At 31.5% G+C, this 21,301-nt stretch overlaps 1 protein-coding gene across 1 annotated transcript; it reads left to right on the forward strand.

Moving 5' to 3' along the window:
* Positions 1–12,029: 12,029 nt before the first annotated feature.
* LOC145624377 (phosphoinositide phosphatase SAC2-like) lies at positions 12,030–20,798 on the forward strand. Its single transcript, XM_081677400.1, has 15 exons — positions 12,030–12,653; positions 13,382–13,586; positions 13,669–13,834; positions 14,458–14,680; positions 15,085–15,161; positions 15,559–15,746; positions 15,829–15,926; positions 16,058–16,191; positions 16,314–16,731; positions 17,551–17,672; positions 17,787–17,900; positions 18,684–18,872; positions 19,556–19,732; positions 19,957–20,023; positions 20,254–20,798. The coding sequence occupies exons 1-15, from the start codon at positions 12,459–12,461 to the stop codon at positions 20,335–20,337; spliced, it is 2,457 nt and encodes an 818-aa protein (XP_081533526.1). The 5' UTR covers positions 12,030–12,458; the 3' UTR covers positions 20,338–20,798.
* The last annotated feature ends 503 nt before the right edge of the window (positions 20,799–21,301 follow it).

Here is a 21,301-nt window from a genome sequence, read left to right on the forward strand (position 1 = left end):
TAATTTGTAAACGCACGATGTCGTGTTATAGAGTACTCCATCATGATGAGTAGTGCAAATGTACTCGTTAGTCATTTACTCATAGATAAATCACGAATAGTCAACTTTCAAATTTTAAGTGTGAAATTGGAAGTAATTATGCATTTTAATTTTGAAATTAATAATGTCATTACAAAGAAAAAATGGAGATTATTGTCATGGTCAATATTCATTGTATAAAAATATCAAACGTGAGTTGTCAATCTAATCTATTAACTATTACTAAAACAAAACTTTGCTGATGTCATCTTCTTTTATTTTTATTTTTATTTTTTTTTGTTTTTTTTGAGCTATTATATTTAATAGATTTTGAAATTTGAATAATAGAAGCTTCTATATTACAAATACAACCTATCAATTTATCCTAAAAAAATAAAATAATTTTAAGTTGTACACTAATAAATAGACACCTACATTAAAATATGTATTAGGGCATGTTCATATTTACTGAACTGAGTTGAACTGAACTGAACTGAACTGATTGGAGTTGAACTGAACTGAACTGATTGGAGCTGAACTGAACTGAACTGATTAGAGCTGAACTGAACTGAACTGAACTGAACTGAACTAAAATGAATATTTTATGAGAGAGGGAAATTAAGAGCTGAACTGAACTGAACTGATTGGAGCTCAACTGAACTGAACTGAACTGATTGGAGCTGAACTGGACTGAACTGAACTGAAAATAAGTAAATATGAACAGGCCCTTAGGCAAAGTTGAACTTGTATTATATCATAATTTTGATAAAAATCTAAAATTTTCAAAATACAGATATTTTGTACAAGGTGCATATTCTTATTTATATTTATCCATTTTTTTTAAAAAAATGTACAAAATATAAAAATAAATTTTATATAAACCGTGCATCGCACGGGTTCTAACCTAGTTCATTCTAATTCATAATATGGAGTATAAATTATAATGTTTCATTGTTTATTAAAAAAAAAAAGAAAGTATTTTTAAATGTTTTGTTATAAGGAATATAGGACTTATAAGATTGAAATGATTATGATGATAGCTAATTAGCTAAGAGTGTATGAATGTGTTCATGACATGTAACTAAACAATGTGGAAATAAGGTAACTTATCTTGTACATAGACTATAGTTACTACGTGAGTTTTTGAGTTTAGCCGGTTTGTGTGTTGTAGTATTTTATCTATGCAAAACATAATCTAAACTAGGGATTTTTTTTTCCTCGTAAATTAGGGAATTCTCTATATTATTTTTCTATTAATTTTTTATATACAAAATGAACTATAAATATGCAAAACATATCATAAATGCTCTAGAGTTTTCCCGGCAAAAACATGTACTACGTATAATTATGGATGAGTCTATGCTGGATTGCTGGAAATAAGGAACCTTAGAAAGGAAGAGAGAATATTTTTGGAGGGAATACTACAATTTTAGTTTTTCAACACAACATTGACTTGATTAATTAATTCATTAGATGGGGACAAGTTCAGTTTAAGAATATCCTAATATTTCTGTTTTTATTTAAAAAGCTATATAGAGTATCTACCAAGGTAGGTTCCTTAATAAACAACCTGACACTCTGCCTAGTAGGTACTTCTATTTCCAGATTAAATTAAAATCTTTTGAATTGATTTTTTATTCATTTTTATTAATGATTAATTTGAACTACTTAGTACGGAATATTATTTTAACTAGCTAAAATCATTGTGAATGATTAATTAATTTATTTGGGTGAATTATTAAGGGGTGGTACTAAATATCTAAAATCAAATTTCACCTACATCATTTGCCTTGTAACTACTCTCTTGACAAAACCTAAAAAAACCTAGCTAAAATAATTATAGCGTGTTTTGTGTGCGGTTGGTCACATGCTTGTAAATTAACAAAGAAACCCATGTAACACTGATCGAGTAAATCCTATAACACTGACTAGAAAAATCCATGTAACGCTAACCAAGTATCCCCTATAACACTAATAAACTAGCGTCTTGCTCAATGACAGAATGATCACATAAGCTACACATAAGTATTTGTGAAATCATTTTAGATTATTTAAATTTAATTTAGTACATAATAGCTTATCCAGAATTATTTTTTTATGAGTTGAACAAAACAAAACTTTAATGATAAACAAAAACTTAAGCTCATATATCTTTCAAATAAAAAACTTATGCTTATCCATAAGTCAAGTTACACAGCATGGATGAAATTTTATAATTTCTTAATGCCACTATACAGAACAATCTAAGCTCTACACAAGCAAAATAAAATAAAAATAAATAATTGTCAATTTGGGAGAAAATACTATCCTATGTATTCTACAAATGGAAGCTAAAGATGCTCTTCCATTCCAAACAAAGAGGATTTTTTTTTTTTTTTGAAAACAAACAAAGAGGAATTTAGTTCACGTTTTTACTAATTTCAAACCAAACATTACTCCATTCCGTCCCTTAATTAGATTCCTACTTTTAGTATTTATTCCTCACATAATAGAGAGAAGTAAAAATCTAATTAAGGGACGAAGGGAGTACAATCTATAGTTATTTTGTTATTTTGCTTGGAATCGCTAGTATGATTCTGGTGTTACGTACTTACACTTGTATTAGGTGGTGATGTTGCATGCTCTTTAATTTGGCCATACTTAGTGCTGTTATAGCCATTTTTTCCCTAAATAATAAGGCCAATGGAACCCTAATTTAGTCCTAACATAATCGAATGCAAGTCGGTACTTATGAAGTAATTTATTTAATCGACTGTTTTTCATTGTGCGTTGTTGACTTAGGACGTTTACATGAATGTATAATTTTGACTATGAGTAACTTATATTGTTAACCTTCTTTTTTTTTTTCTTTTTTTTTTTTTACAAGCTCAACGATGAATATCTAATTAATCAAAGAAGGTCAAAGAGAATTTGTGAACTGTAGCCAAAATAAATATGGTATTATGGTGCAACTGGAAGTAGTTTTGTGGTTAATTTTTGGGCTAGTTTGGTCATTATGGGCTGTGTTAAGCATTATGGGCTGCACAATATGTGTGGATTATCTGGGCCGTATATATATAGCAGCTGGACATAATGTTGCAAATTGGACTTGCTTACATAAGTATAAACCCATGCTTGCTAAAAAAAAAAAAAAAAAAAAAAAAAACATGCTTGCTCATTATCAAGACACATGAACATTAGAATTGCAATTAGTCTTTAAATAGGTGTAACAACGTAGCTCAAAAGCCTAATTACACACAACCCAATTAAAAAAAGCCCTAAAACTAAAAAACACGAAAACTGCAATACACCCACCCACACCCAATAAACCCACCCACACCTAATAAATGTAACGTCATTTCCAAACTCAAAAATCTTCTTCTTCTATATGATTTTCTCTCTCCTCTTTTTCACTTTCTCTCTCCTCTATTTCATTCTTTCACTAAAAAACTGCAAAAACTTCAATGGACATTAGGAAAGAGATGCAAAATCAAAAGGATCCTCCCCAAAAAGGCAATTTTATGTAAATTTCACTTAATTTTATTTGAATTTATATGATTATCACTTAATTTTGTTTGAATATTGTTCGAAATTTATTACTGGAATTGTCAAAAAAATTAGTGAAATCAAACGGATATTTTATGTTCACATTTCGAAATGCATATGTTTATATTTTGAATTCTTATGTTCATATTTTGAATCCATTTGTAAACTTTCTGAAATGCTTATATTCACTTTCTAAATTCATATGTTCATATTTTTTTATGTATATGTTCACCTTCTGAAATGCTTAATTATGTTCATACGCATTCAAAAATAAACCAATGCATATGTTCATATTTTGAATTCATATGTTCATATTTTTAATACTTATGAATTATGATGCATATGTTTCATAATCATATTATTTTTATTTCTTCAATTTTTTATGTTCATAATAAAATGCCTTATATTCATAATAATATTTTATATGTTCATAATGTAAATATTCATAGTAAATATTTGTTGTTCTCATTAAGTCTGTTTATGCATATCTTCTCTCTCTTAAATGCATATGATCATATTTTTTACGCATATGTTCACCTTTTAAATGGTTATATTCACTTTAAGGAAACCAATGCTTACGTTCATATTTTGAATTGTTATGTTTACTTTCTTAAATGCATATGTTCATATGTTTTATGCTTATGTTCACTTTCTGAAAAGCTAATGTTCACATTTAAGGGAACCTATGCATATGTTCATATTTTGCATGATTATGTTCACTGATAAAAAAATGCATAAAATCAAATGAAATTCATACACAAATGAAATTGATCAAAGCTAAAAAAAAATTCATATGAATTCAAAAAATCAAATAAACAACCAATTCCATATTGTAAGTAACATATTCAATCGTTAAATCGAAAAAACGAGAAAAATAGAAAAAAAAAAAAAAACAAAGAAAAACAGAGGAAAAAGGAATTAAAGAAGGAAGGAGAAAAAATAGAGTATAATTTGTAAATTCAAAGATTCATATATACCTTAATCAATCGAAATTAAGGCACAAAATCGAAATTCACACAAAAATTCATACTTAATAACTACTTTCATGTTGTAAGAAACAAATTCAATCAAAAAAGTGTAAAAAAGGGGGAAAATTTAAAAAAAAAAAACAGAGGAGAGAGAAAATAAAAAAATGAAGGAGAAAAATAAAGGGAAGAAACCTAATGTTCACTTTCTGAAAAGCTAATGTTCATATTGTGTTGTTGTTACACCTATTTTTAGGTGCATGAGTGTGCACCTAAGAATATGTGTTAGAATTGTTATCAGCTTCCTAATAGATCAACGATAATATAATATAATGGTAGAGTCAAAATATTATTTGTGAGAGTAAAAGTAGAGGTCTTTGTATCTATGGGCCTCTGCAACATAAACAAGGAGGAGGAGTTTGGTCCACAAAAAATGTCAGAGGAGGTTTCATAGTAAAGTTAACCGATGACAATAGAATAAACTCTTCTGCCTTATAATGTGAAAACATCTCTCTTCTTTCTCCAGAGAGTCAATTCAAGGATCACCAGAAATAGAGAGTCAATTTAACCACTTGATGAGTTATCCCTCACTCTTTCATCTACTCATACAAAATTATTATTGGGACATTATTTTGAGTCATTCACCATATCTGGCAAGAGTGATGTCCAATTAAACTCCCACAAACTTTAAAAAAAATCGGGTGTGCAATAATTATTGTACATCCACTATAAAGATAGACTAGATTGATCAAAAGTTACCCCTAAAATAAATAAAAGTTACCCTAATATGTATAAAAGTAATCCAATACAAATAAAAATTATTAGTAAAGAATCACATTTTAAATGACTAAAAATCAATTATTTGTGATTAAATGTAATTAAATGACCATTATCAAACTTTTCTTATTGACTATTTATATAATTATTGTATTATGTTAAAAGTTACCCAAAAAAGGCAAAAAGTTACCCTAAAATTAGATAAAAGTTACCCTTATACTGCTCGATGTACAGTAAAATTAGTGTAAACCGGGTGTATACAAAAGTTTTTGTTAAACTCCATGTATATCGATCCTAACTTATACCTATTGGAGTATTGGTTTCAATAGCTCCTTATAGTTCTCAAGAGTAACTAAAATTCTCACATTCTCTTTCCCTATAGCAATTTTTTTGGCATTTGATCTCAACCTCTTGTTACTAGTATAACTCTATTATGATGTCTCAATAGTAGAACATACTAGTATTTGTTGACTGAAATTCCCTAAGATAAGGGGAATATTGTGTGGTGTAGCTTTCCCATTCAATAATAACTTAATTTTCTTGAATGATTTACATTTTGCAATTAATAGGTAGAGTTTATAGGGAATAATATATAACCAGCAGGATATGATATTACCCAAACAATTATATAAAATGCCGGCGCCGCAGCAGTAACGCAACTGTAACCTTTTCTTCCAAGCAAATATAGTCCCATCATTTCATGCTCATAAATAAGCTGGCAATTAGGAACACCAAATATTTTGTTGACTATTGCTCTAAAAATATTGTTGACTTTTGTAGTTTGTGAGTTGTGACATTGTGACACATAACACATTGTTCTTTCTTTCTTTAACTAATTGACTTCATCAAGTCTTTAAGTTGCCTTCTTCATCAACTTTTGATACTAGTCATACTACTATAGACTATACTAGTTATAAGCAGGCTGGCTCCATTACATTGGTTAATTATTTGAAAATATATGTATATATTTACTCCTCCTTTAATTTTCTAGTCATTTTTTTTAGAGGTTAGATAAAAAAAAGAAAAATCATTAAAAAGCCCTTCTATAGTTCTATAAGAGGTATTTCCTAGTCATTATAGGTTCTCGATAATTATAATATTTTGATAACTGCTAATGATTTGACTATTTTAGTCGTTCTTTATAGTCAGGTGCTGATAATTTATGATTGATATTTGATTATGACATTGATTGACTTTTCAACTTATATTAACAATATTACTCTCTTTGTCTTTTGTCCTAATTTTCTTTTTTAGTTTGTTCATTTAATTTTATCTCATTATTTTTCTTTATTATCATTTTATTCAACCAAAAATTAATACTTCGTACTTCAGTAGTATCTATGGAGCAAAAAAATAAGAACGACAAAAAATAATACTTCATCCGTTAAATACTTATTGCAATAAAGGAATATTTTATATTTCGTAAATAATACCCCTTTGTTGCAATTAATATTTAACGGAGGAAATAATTCAAGAAAACATAGTGAATGCACTGATATTAGTATATGATGATATGGGCGTCAATGATTGAGCCCAATCCACATGTATCATTGACGTCCGCAGCCCACATTAACAGACAGCATTCTGCTACAAGCCATCTACAGCCCATATTAATCACCTCTTAATCCTTTCTTATTTGAGATTGCTCATCACATCAAACTACAAGTTATAGTAGTATATCCTTGTACTTCAAAGAAAAACAAAATTTATTTAGTCGTTAAACAAATGACAAATTTACTGTAATTAATTATAAGAGCATAGGATTTGTCAAGAATGTCAACACAATTGGTAGTAGTTTATGCTTGTATACTTCTGGAGTCCAACTTTAAAATATGGTCAAGAAAGTGTCAATTATTACTCAATAGAAGAACAATACAATCATACAAATAAGGAATCAAAAAATTCCATCAAAGAAAAAAAAAGGAATAAGTATTATATTCAATTAAAACTAAGGGTCTATTCATTTCAGCTTTATTTCACTTCAATTCAGTTCAACTCCTAATTTCCTTCTCTCATAAAATATTCATTTCAGCTCTATTTAGTTCAGTTCTGTTCAATTCAGCTCCAATCAGTTCAATGCAACTCCAATCAGTTCAATTCAGCTCAATTCAATAAATGTGAACAGGCCGTACATTGTACATTTGTACTCCAAATGATAAAATCATGGGACAATTTGGCTTCAGAGAATCAACCAAATGGACTTTGATTGTTCTTTGTGGCAACTGTCTGCTCTTAGTAAAAGCCAACAAGAATATATAAATTTACAGAATATTAGCATATTCGTAGCCAAGTTGAGATCATCTTAAAATTATATTATTGACTTCTATAATATACTTGTATATAGTATTATTTTAAAGCAAACGTCTTACACTTATTGTGATGCATTATAAAACGATTGCGCAATAAGTATGATCATCATCTAATTAAATATATGAAATTCTTTTAATCATTATTTACATTCAAACACCAAGAAAACTTCGAGTAAATCATCTTGACATGTATATTACGTGGCCGATTTGTGATAAATTTGGAAAAATTCTTAGATGAAATGAGTAAATATAATTCTATGGATTATTATATTTCTCTTTTATTATTCCGTAAATAAATTGACAAAATGCTACTCTGGAATTTAGATGATTACATACTCTGTATACTATTTATAATATGGATAAATATATATATATATATATTTTTTTGGTGTTCCACCCAATTCACTTTTTGGGCTAATAAGGATTCGAGGATTAATTCTGGGTGGTTATGTTCTAGTCCCCTCCCGATTGTTGTTGTGGGGGATCGAAAACGAATTCTCCCTACCAAGTGTAGTCTAAATTACCACTACACCAACAACTAATTGGTATACAGATAAATATATACTTGTATGCACTTGTAGATATTGATGAATTGTAAAATCAATCTAGTAAGTATAAATGAATCAAATTTCCTATTTTAAACCACAAACCTCCACAACTTTATCCTTACTATTCGACATTATTCCTTTTAAATACAAAATTAAAGAGATGGTAGGTGTTAAAAAGTATGATCGTATCTATCCACAATTTTATTTTAAATCTCCATGCATTAATACAGGTACGTTTTAATCTTGATAAATTACAAGTACGTGTATCATTGTGATTAATTCAATAATGCTAAAATGTAACCCCACAGCTTTAATATTGGATTGACATACATTAAGCTTTAAATGATATATTAATGGAAACATGAATATCATTTTACTCATTTTCAATATTCCTCATTTCTGTAATTGGTAATATTTGTAGGCAAGCTGATTATGATTGTAGTATGTTCTATTTTTAGGTGAAGTTTTGTCCGAAACAAGTTGCTTGGATCTACTGCCTGCCTATTTGTTTTATAGCATTTCTCTTTCACTTTTGATCCTAAAATTTAGGGTATATTTAGTTTACCTTATTTTCATTTATTTCATGTCTAATAAGTTCATACTTTGTATAAGTTTAATTAAGTTCAAATACGGAATTATTGAATCATTGCGATAAATTCAATGCGGAGTAATGCTCAACCAAAGAATGTAACCCCGCAGCTTTAATATTGGATTGACATACATTAACCTTTAAATGATTTAGTAATGGAAACATGAATATCATCTTTCTCATTTTCAATATTCCTAATTGGTAAGATTTGTAGGCTAGCTAACTATGATTGTAGCATGTTCTATTTTTAGGTAAAGTTTTCTCCGAAACAAGTTGCTTGGATCTACTGCCTGTCTATTTGTTTTATAGCATACCTCTTTCACTTCTAGCTTATGCTAAAATTGGTATTAGTGTGAATTAATTAAGATCTCATTTCATCATTTGTGTACCAAAATGTCCAATTTACATACTTTAACGATTGTATTTATCATGTTCTAATTTGAGTTCATACTATTCTATAGCATGCAAACACTTTTTTTTTTACGATGCCTACCCGGTTCATCGGAGTTTAGCTCCGACTACATTTGGATGCTCGAACCCGAAACCTCCCTTAAGCAACCACTTGAGCCAACTCTTATTATTATTATTATTATTATTATTATTATTATTATTATTTTATCAAAAAACCTACAAAGTCAATCAATTTACAAGAAATTGGTGGGGAGCCGAGATACAATCTGGGTCCCCGCCCCTCTAGCTATAACGAATCCGATCCTGCTGAAGATGTGAGCAGCTGCACGAGCACCAATATCTTGAGTCGAGATACACAATATGGGCCCCACTCTTTTAGCAATAACAAAGTCTATCCTAGTTAGGATATGAGCAGCAGCACGTGACCCAATGTCTTGCGTCATCGAAAACTTTTGAACCCACTTCAGTGATGCAACAACCTCCTTATCTAATTTCCCAAGTGGAGGGAAGAGAAAGGGAATGAAACCATATCCAATCGCTTAACAACTACATTCATACTTAACCTGCTCCCAATGAGCCGCATTATCCACAACCCATCCAGGAACAAAGTCAAATAGCTTAGCCCAGAATGTGTCAAAGAAGAAGACTCCGTCAAATCAACACAGACATCGCGACCACAATCCCGGGAATAAAGTAACAGATCTCATGTCTAAGGGCCCCGTCGTTCCTTCAAACGACCCACTGTCAACCACCTTTCTTACTGAAATCCCAAAACGATGGCTAAGAACAACAAGGGTATCCACAATACTAGCACACGACACTGCGTGATCACCGAAAATATCCCTAGTAAAATTTATAATTTTAATATTTGCATTTTATTATATTCCGACATTCCTAATCATGTAAATTAACTATAATCTATGCAATTAAACCACAATAACCACTTTTTTAAAGTTGATAGATTAATACATAAGAAATTAAGAACAATACTTCATAATATATGTAAGAATCGTTGCCTAGCGATGTCATACATCCTTCTAAAGTTCCAATCAAACACTAGTAAGAAGAAGTCAAAACGTGTTAAAATGTTTTTTTTACTATAAAATCGTCGGCATAATGAGTTAAGCAAAACACCATTTCAATTTTTTATCAACGGGTTCACATCCAATCCCTTTCTCTATTATAATCAACAACTTGCATGAATTACTAAATATTCCAAGTAAACCCAATCATTAACGCCTTTTTCCTTTTTATATTTATCACCTTATTTACGCCAACATAAAATACTTCGTATAATCTGTAGAAAAACTCGACACCAAGTCACCAACAATACCAAATTTGACCCCTTCTTTGTAAACTTCTTAATAATAGTACATACTCGTACATATTAACTCAAATTTGTCCCAACTTTCACGTTTATATTTGATTTTTCAAATAATTACAATGTCTAATAATGTGTTTGAGATAGGAGAGATACAAATACAACTTGTTAAGTGCGTTATTTTATTAAACAAGTTAAGCGAGATTGTTATGAAACATCTTTCAAAACTTATATAAACTTGTCTAAATTTATTATTAAATACTTTTATGATAAATTCAACTTAAATTATTTTTATGATAAATTTAACTTAAATTATACTTCATAGTTAGCAAATGTGTGTGAGGGGTTGAATTTGCATGTTTTTGTGTAAAGATAAATGGGTTGGGAAACCACAACATTAATTCGACTCGTGTAATTAGAAATGTCGTGTCACGTTGACTTGTTTAGACCCGCTTAATCAAGTTAGTAAACGAGTTGACACTAACCCTTTTTTTTCGTGCCCTCGTATTGCCACATTGCATATAATATAGATCATTTTGACCTACCTTAGACAAGCTGAATCATGTCGAATTTTATTTGAACTTGGAATCTCGATATACTTACCTCACTTTGATTAAACATGTTGCTTTTTTACTGATACAATACTCAATTATACATGTCATAAATCCTTAACTAATGGCCTGTTCTAATTTACTGAACTGATGAATAGAGCTGAATTGAATTATTTACAAGTGATGGATATTAAGAGCTGAACTGAACTGATTGGAGTTGAACTGAAGAGGGCAGACCCTAATTGTTGGTTTCACACCCGAATCGTATCATGTTATCATGTCATGTCAGCTTTTTAATATACCTTATGAAAATGATAAAGAAAATAGAGTATTTGATTTGATATTTAGGGTTATAGTCAATAGTAAATCATTAAGAAATAAATGATCATTGTCAAGACTTTTTATGTTGGTTTCACACTCGAATCGTATGATGTTATCATGTCATGTCAGCTTTTTAATATACATTATGAACCATTATTAGAATGATAAAGAAAATAGAGTGTTTGATTTGGTTATTAGGGTTATAGTCAATAGTAAATCATTAAGAAATAAATGATCATTGTTAAGACTTTGTATACGGACTAGTTTTGTGCCTGTGTGGTTTTCGGATTGTTTATTGAATTTTAAGATAAATTTTTAATCTATAGGTAAATTTTTAAATTATATCATTAATACAAAATTAGTTAGGAATTAATTCGCTTTTATGACAATTTGCTATCTTTGGTCGAAAATTTTATTTGTACATCTAAAATATTGGTATTTTATTTAAAATAAAACCGTAAACTTACAATTTTATCTTAAATATCCATAAGTTGAAAGCCAAATGTCGCTGTCTCGTGACCCGATATTAATTATATGATAGGATTATTTTCACCAAGATAATTTTCTAAAAAAACTTGAATAAATCAATAATATGAGGAGGGTATTTAAAAAAAAAAAATTGAAAATATCCTGAAATATTAAATTTAAGGTTTTGGCCATAATTATGTGGTACACGTAGTATCACAGTAGTCGCCGTAGTTTTCTCTCTCTATCTCAGCAATAGTCTGTCTTCTCTCTCCAATGATCTGTTCTTCTCTTCTCTTCCCTTTGTTTTTCTCTCTCCTCAAAAAAGCCTCTTTTTGAATTTCTCTGCTACTCCGATCTCTTTCTCTCTCCTCCAATTCTCCCAACTCACTCTCAATTTCATTCTCGAAGCTTCCATTAACCTAGCTTCTCTCATTCAATTCAATTTTTTTGTAAATTAAACTGTGTTATTGTTTTGTTTTTGCTAGAATTTTAATTTGTGAATTGATTGGAATAATAATGCTTGAATTCGTCGTGTAAATTGATTGTGAATCGACGATAAAAATTGTTTGAGTTTTTTTTGTTTGGTTTATTCAATTGTATGCTCAACTGAGTTGACCCGGGCTGAGTCGGCTCGGGATCGGAAGTAGAAGTAGTCATGGTTTCTGAAACTAACAACAGCAACAGCAACAGCAGCAACAGCAACGAAAACAATAGCAACGGTGGCGATGATTTCAGCAACGCCGAAAAAACGGCGTTGATTGGTGGTGGAAATACTGGAATTGATGAACTGCAATTGGAGACGACTTCTTCACATTATTTAGCGAAATTCAAACTCTATGAAACTCGCGCGGTATTAATTTTGACTTTTTTTTGTTTGTCAATTGATCCATTGCTTGTTTTAAATTGATCGTGGTTTGAATGCTTGTTTTGAGTTTAATTTTAATTTTTGAAGGTTTGATTGCTTGTTGATTGTATGATTGCTTGTTTTGAGTTCGATTTCAATTTTCGAAATTCATGGTTTGGTAATTTGTGATAATCAGCATCTACGAATTTATGGTAACGGTGTGAAAATAAATGTATTATTGGTTAGAATTTAATATGAATTTTGAATTTGAGAGTGGCGAATCTGTTGAATTGAATTAGCAATCTAATTTATTCTATGAATTTTTTGCTGTAAAGAACTTTTAGACCTACCATCATATGCTGAGTGTTTTGTTCTAGATTATGGATGGAGTTGATCTTCTTTTTGTATACGCATGTCTTATACTCGAATTTGCGAAAATTCAATGGTGATGTGACCTTTTATAGACGAACCTGTTGCCTTTGTTTTCTTGTCAATTCTGCTTATAATGATCGCAATACAATGCCTCTAGGTCATTTGGCTGCAATGTTTAGTAATTCGCAGTGTTTTATTGAATGCACGAGGATGGTCGAACAGATTCAATATAGTTGTAATGAATTGAACTAAATCCAATCAGACTTAGGGTGGATATTAGGGATGGGGGTTATTGTTTTTTTAAAATTTTAATGCCTTGTTTCACAATCTTTACATGTTACTTTTTTTTTGTTGTTGAGCAGAACTTTTACATGGTGGGAAGTGATAAAAGTAAGAGGTTTTGGAGGATACTCAAGATTGATAGATTAGCGTTTTCTAATCTCGATGTTTTTGAAGATCCGACAGTATACTCTGCTCACGAGTGTTCAGTTATTCTGAAAAGGATAGATGAAGGAAATAAGTATGCTGGTGGACTGAAATTTGTCACCACATGTTATGGAATCGTGGGTGAGTATAATGCATGGTTTATGTTTGATGATCTTGTTTCATGAGCAATGACTGAGTAATTTTGTTTTACTTTGGTATTCAGGTTTTGTGAAATTCTTGGGACCCTATTATATGATTCTTATAACAGAGAGAAGGAAAGTGGGGAAAATTTGCGGCCATGCAATATATGCCGTGTCAAAGAGCAAAATGATTCAAATCCCTCATTCTCCTGCTCGATTTGATTCGATTAACTCTAAGAATGAAAAAAGGTCTTTTGTCTATTCTGCATGTAAATGTAAAATGTACCTTATTCTTGTAAGAGACGCATATTCTATCAGAATCGTGCTCTTATCTTTTTGTTGTTGTCATTCCCCTATCTCCTCTTCTGACATATTGTCTAGTCTTCTAGTATGTATATTGGTGTATTTTGCTTACAATTCGGTTTTTTATGGAGTTACCTCCTCTTCTATTTTCATTTGGTTAGTCTTGGATGGTTATTTTATGGCTAGTTTGGTAGTGTTGTTTCATTGTTTGTATAACATTCGTGTAAAGTATAATCATTTGCATTCTTTTATTAGACATACTAGAGAATATTGTTATTAGATGCCTTTCCTATAGACTGCAAGTTGTTTATCCAGAACATGCAGAGGGCAAAGTTCATTGATCTTTTGATCTTAAGATAACTTGTAGAGTGACTGAGTGATACAAGGTATTGTCAGGTTGCAGAAGGAGACAGTGTTCTTCCCGATTAATGTTGTTTTTTTTGTTGTAGACTATTTATCATTGAATGTCTATCATTCTTATCTTTTTATTCTCATTTTCCCCTTATTATTATTTTTCTCTATATATATTCATCTGTTTTGCATTTTTTCTTTGTTGCTAAATTCATTAGATACAAGAAGCTCTTAGGCACAGTGGATATTACAAAGGACTTCTTTTTCAGCTACTCCTACCGTATCATGCATAGTCTCCAAAAGAACTTATGTGATGAGCAGAAAAAAACACTTCCATATGAAACAATGTTTGTTTGGAATGCATTTTTGACTCGGGAAATTCGGACTCTTCTTGGGAATAGTGTTTGGACAGTGGCATTGATACATGGCTTCTTCAAACAGGTATTTTAATTTAGTATCTTTGCATTTCTTATCTTGTGTAAGCTTCCAGAGATAAATTATTTTTGCTACAACGCTTGGCTATTGGGGTATAAGCTAGGTGACTAACAATGAACTAACTACTACTAATACATACTGATGGAGTGTGTAGTAGTTTCTTTGTCCTTATTTTTCTCAGTGTTTTGTGCTTCCATTTTGTTGTGCTTTTCTCTAATAGTCTTAGCAGGAATTGTCAATAAGTCCCATTGGTTACTTGATATTATAATGGTATTCTTTCCTTCAATTTCATGGAGAATAGTGATTAGTGGCAACTACTACCATCTACTTGATTCTTATCTTTCTTATAGAGGAATATGTAAGTAAGATCAAGTTATTTCAAATGGTACTGACTATCGTGATTCTGGCAGGTCAAATTTCAAAGGTCTGACCGTACTGTCAATTTGACCCTAATTGCAAGAAGATCGCGCCACTATGCTGGAACAAGGTATATATGTTTGTTTACTATTGGAAAATACTTAAAAAAAGGCTGCGACTGTTAGTACTTTTAAACATCCTTACCTATTTATGTAAGTCACAACATTTTTAAATGTGCTAGTTTTGAAAATATTTAACCTAGCATTAACTTTATTTCGTAATTTCAATAGTTAAATCCTTTAATGCATGTTTTGCTGAGATTACTATACCTGAGCACTATTCAATAATAAATAACCCCACGATCCTTTCGATGAGAAATTTATTTGCTTGATTTGATGAGATTATGCATTAAGTTTTCCATCCAAATCCTGCCCTCACCATCTCTATCTATAGTTTGGGAGCATTGATAATAGATGTGAATTTCTTTTCATTACCTGGATAACAATTCCTTTTTCTTTTGCTGACAGATTCTTGAAACGAGGTGTCAATGAGAAAGGTCGAGCCGCTAATGATGTGGAAACGGAGCAAATTGTTTATGAAGAGATCTCTAGTACATGTGTCTCGGAAATCAGTTCAGTTGTGCAAATTAGGGGCTCAATTCCACTTCTTTGGTCTCAAGAGACTTCAAGAATGACTCTTAGACCTGACATCATATGTATGTTCACTCAATACAGATTTTTTTTTTTTTTGGGAATGTTTTTCATGATAATTTATGTGACACAATTTTGTCTACATAGTGTCAAAGGAGGACCCCTATTATGAGGCAACTCGACGACATTTTCAAAATCTTGTAGACAGATATGGAAATCCGATATTCATATTAAATCTCATTAAGGTGTGCCTTTACTTTTTTTTTTTTTTTTTTTTTTTCTCTCTCTCTCCTGTTTTAGTTAAATTGCTTAATATTTGTCAAATTTAGCTATTGATAGTATTCAGATGGTAAAAGTAATGGTTTTTTACTTGCAGACTAAGGAAAAGAAACCTCGTGAATCTGTACTTCATTCAGAATTTGTTAAGGCTGTTGCTTCCATCAATAAAACTTTGGATAAGGAAAATCGCTTGAAGTTTCGGACAGTGGATCTTACGAGACTGTATAGCATGTAAGTTGACATTTTCTCTCTTTCTTATTTCCCCAAATTACAGATGGTTTGGAACTTAGTATGAATATATTTCCTGTGATGTGAATGAGGAAAAATATTGATCGGAAGTTTGTACATTTCAGTAAAGGTGACAAGGTATTGATGCTCCTAAGTAGAGTTGCTGAGAATGCGTTGGATCAAACTGGATTCTTTTATTGCCAAGTGCCTTCATTAATGAATTCAGAGTTGTCATCTGGCTTTTCTAATGCCACTACAGAGCATGTGAATACAACTGACATTACAGAATATTCTTCTTCAAAGACTCCAAGGTTCCAAAGTGGGGTGTTGAGGACTAACTGCATTGATTGTTTAGACCGTACAAATGCTGCGCAATATGCATATGGTTTAATTGCTCTAGGCCATCAGTTACATGCAATTGGTATCAATCCCACCCCACTAATTGATCCCGATGACACTTTGGCTAAGATGTTAATGGGGCTTTATGAGGCCATGGGTGATACAATTGCGCTGCAGTATGGAGGATCTGCAGCACACAATAAGGTAGTTTTCTTATCTTTATGACTGCTGGTTTTAATGAAGTGTATACTTGTGTTCCTACTAGGCTACAATTGAAAAACTTTATGGTTTTAGTTACATTAATTATTTATTATTTATCAGATCTAGCACTTGGCTTAAGTTTTAATTTTCTTTCGTGAAGTTATTGAAATGTGTCATATTTTATACTTGGGAATTGTCAAAATTCTGTGTTTGTAATGATTAAAGAGATGGAAAATTATAATGTTGTTTGATTTCTTCTTTTGATAAGGATTTAGTAATCCTTTTTAATAGGGCAAACCCGAATTTAGCATTTGTTATATTAATGAGATGGAATGGAAGATTACTAGTGATTGGGAAAGAAAGATAAATCTAGATATAATTACAATAATATGAGGATTCTAATATTGAGATCTTTAACGATACAATATATGCTTGAATCGATAAAAACACAAGATTTAAGAACACAATGTTATTTCTCATAAATGTTTACTATAGAGATGGCCATAGCCTTACAACTACCTTATGTCTCCTAGTATTAGAATAATAAATCCCAAATATTTATTAGGTGTAAAAGCACAAAGTCTAATTAAACAACTTGAAAACCATCTACTAGTATACTATATGAACCCTTACTAACAAAATTAAAGCTCACATAATAAACCCACAATTTAAGAGCATGGTAAAACCATCACTCATAAAATCAGTATTCTTTTATACTTGTGAGCATCTTTTGATGAAACCATTTTGTACTTCATTTATTATGGATTATCTCACCATTACCTCCCGTAAATTAAGAGTTCATTTGTGATGTGATGCTAATAGATATTCTCGGATCGAAAAGGTCATTGGAAAGCAGCAATACAATCCCAAGAGTTTATTAGGACTCTACAGCGTTACTTGAACAATGCGTACATGGATCCAGAAAAGCAAGATGCCATTAATCTGTAAGTTATTAATTTGAATATTACTATTGTGGTGTTTATGTTTTCCTTATTCTAACTCTTCCCAAAGGAAAGGCTTACCTTAATCGGTAATAATCTAGGATCTTTTTTAATCAGGTTCTTAGGTCATTTTCAACCAGAAGTGGGTAAACCTGCGTTATGGGAACTTGATTCAGATCAGCACTATAGTATTGGAAGACTCACCTCATCCTTGACAGATGATATTTCTGGGTATATCTTTTTTGCATCCCTACCTTGGCTGTAAGATTACATTGGTTTGCTCAAAAAGCGGTTTGAAGGGTCATTTTTATAATACTCCATGTTAACAAAGCAAAAAAGTAATTTAGAACATATTTGTAGTTGTATGATAAACTGACATTTTGGACAGCAGGATAGGATTTACACAACTACTGGATCAATTTAGGCTTGTACATTGATAATGGGTTGAAAATCTTATATGCTGTTTAAAAGCATATTCATGGTGGGCTCTTATGTAGCATCACCTGCACAACCTAATGATTTTGGGGAGTTTCAAAATTGCTTATGGTCTAGTTTAGAGTGCACTACCGTTTATCTGAGACAACACACTTAGAATGTAAGATGATCTCAATTATTGGCATAAAAATTCTGAAATATCATAGTCCAGGTGTATACTCAATTAAGGAAAGGATAGCCTACAGTTGAATGTGGTTTTAGGTTTTTTTGTACCTTCTCTATTTTTATTTTTTTCTTGCAACACCTTTTGGCACGCAATTGAAAAGGGACTTTAGACCAAGTAAACGGACAAAGTAATTAATTTTTTTTTACCAGTAATAAGAAGAAAGTGTTAATTTGTTACGGTTTAAATTTTTTAGATTAATTTGTCCGTTTACCTTATCTAATCACTTCCTAAATAGCGTACCAATGTGTGTTGCAAGTTTAATAAAGATAAAAATAAAAAACAGAGGAAGTATCATTTTATAGAATTTCACAAGGCAAACAGCTTTAGGGGACTCACACTTCTATTACTTTTAGGTCATTTTTGAAAAGGTCTATGTCAGATGGAGTTCTTATGTATGAGAGTCCTTCGCCTACAACACCAGCTGAAGTTAGTAATTATCACCATACTTTACCTGACTTGAAAGAAGACAAGAGTGGTCTTTCAGATTCGACGCCTGAGATGCCAACTTGTGACGTCAGCGATGCTAATGTATCTTATACAAGGTAAAGCTATGGCTCTTTCTTACATCTGGTAATATGAGGGTTTTTTTAGCTAGCTTTATCTGTAAGGCGTAAAATTTTAGCTAGCTACATCTATTATTCTGTTTGATTTATGCCCTTGCCTTTTGTAGTTTCAGTACCCCTTTAGTTTTGCCATAAATTAAACTGAATAACTGTAGCATGAATGGGAAGTTCTCTATATAGAAATGGATTACACTTTCAGCCCATAAAGATTACAAAAATATGTGAATTTATCTTGCACTTTGTCAATCAATTCCATTCAAATATTTTTCTTAAATCATCCACTTGATTTAAGGAACACAATTTGAGCATTGAAATTGCTAGATGCTATTCACTGATTCAATTGAGGTGCACAAATTTGTCATTGTTTAATTGCTGTGCAACATGATTTTAAATCTTGGATGCGGTTACATAACCACTTTCGCAGGCAACTAAGCTGTTGTGGCCTAATATTTTGGTCGTGGTAAGCTCAAATCCTGTAAAATGTGGCCACGATGTGTGGTGATGTAGCCAAGATTTAATACCATGATATGCAATGTAATTGGATGTTTAAAAGCGCATGATTTGGATAATTTTCCGTCAAAATACTTGTCAATATAACCTAGTTGATTATGTTTCCTAAATAATGTTGTGTTACTCCCTTTGATTCTGGTCCATATTTCTAGGTTTACTCCATCCATGTCAGCCCGTCGGCTTTTCACAGATATGCCAGAGACCAAATATATGAGAGGTGAATGTAGTTGTTACATCGAACATGGAAGTGAATTTGATTGTTCAGATATTCTTGATATTGATTGGATTTCATCATCGGGAAATTCATGCGAGGAGGACTCGTATGATCTGTAAGTCCCTTGAATTTCTTTCCCTGCATTTGAAATTTCCAAAAGCAATCTGTATGTGGTGTCAGTTATATTATTTGCTCTGTAGCCTAATGCTATTTTTATTTTTTTAGTCACTACTTATATTTCAAGAAAAGGAGGAAATCTTAAATATAAATAACCGCTACGAGTTATGACCATAATTAAAGCTCAATCATAACTTGAAATTGGTTTCCATGTGCATTCAGATCCTCACTTGTGAACTCTCCAGTTGGTGGTTCCCTGCATGGCAGTTCTGTAAATGATGCATCTCAGGTCAGTCTGCGTTACATCCTTGGTTAAGCCTTCTCTGTTAAAAATTGGTATGCTGTGTTTTCTTAAATAATTCTGGCTGATGACCTGTTGTCTGTACTGAATCCCTGTGTGCTGATTTCGTATCTGTTATATGTGCAACTATCTAATTTTGGCTAGCTTGTCCTTTTTTGTCTGAAAATAGTTAATTGGGTGGATCTGATTTCATGTACTAATGATTCTGTTACCTGCAGGGGAGATTGCGAGATGCACCTAAAGCTGCAGATTTTCCTGATAGCTTCAAGCATTGGGTCGAGTTTGGATCAACTTTAGCTTAGTCTTTGCTACAAACTGCACAGATTTTATCTCAAAACATTTTTGAAACAACCCCTCCGAAGGATATGGGTTGTGCAAACAGAATAAGTATCAGAAGATGAATGAAAAGGAAGAGATCTTGGCACTAATAATACTATATAATGGCACAACAAAGAAACTACTGAGAGTCAATATTGACAGCTAATTCAGCTAATTCTTTACCGGAGGTCTTGTTATCTCCACACCAAATTAAGTTACAGTAAATTATAATGCAGCAGTCATCATTCTTGTAAATATCTGAATTTTAACATATTTTTGCTAGTTGCACCAGCTACTTTTTGACATTCTAGGGTCTCTCCTGTTTCATTTCATATAATTAGTTTTATCTTCGTACATATTTGATCATTGCCGAATAAGTTTTTGCTCTTTCCTCCTATGTAATTAGTATATTATTTCGTGTAATGTGAATAAGTTTTCTTGTTTCTTTTTTATTTTCTTGATGAAACTCTAACCATGTACAGATGTACTTCGTATGCTCTAATTTATGTCATATCTTTATCGTTTGATCCAAGTATTTCTTTGTTTGCTAATTTGGTAAAGAATCTCCTAAAGTAAGCTGTGGATAAAGCAGCGAATACTGGTTGATTCACTAACTTATGAATCGGGAGCAGCAGCAGCTGCTGCTCTACCACTCTTCCCTATTCCCTCGGCCCTGAAAATGATTGTTGCAAGTCTGTGCTACCCAAAGTATATGCCATAAAATATAACTCGTAGTACCAGTATCATACACTCCGTTCATCGTCTAGTCTCAGTTAGGGCACCTGAATTTATAAAAACTCGTCTAATAATAAAGATTTGGCTTCATGACCTAAAGGTCATTGGATCAAACACCTTTTTAGATGGCTACTGGGTGGAGATTCATTCATTTTTCTTTACCCTACTCTCTAGGAGTTTGGCCGTTGAGGATGGTTTAAGGGTTTTGGTAAG

The sequence above is a fragment of the Chenopodium album genome, chromosome 3 (assembly GCF_948465745.1).
Source record: "Chenopodium album chromosome 3, dcCheAlbu1.1, whole genome shotgun sequence".
In the NCBI taxonomy this organism is placed as follows: Eukaryota; Viridiplantae; Streptophyta; class Magnoliopsida; order Caryophyllales; family Amaranthaceae; genus Chenopodium; species Chenopodium album.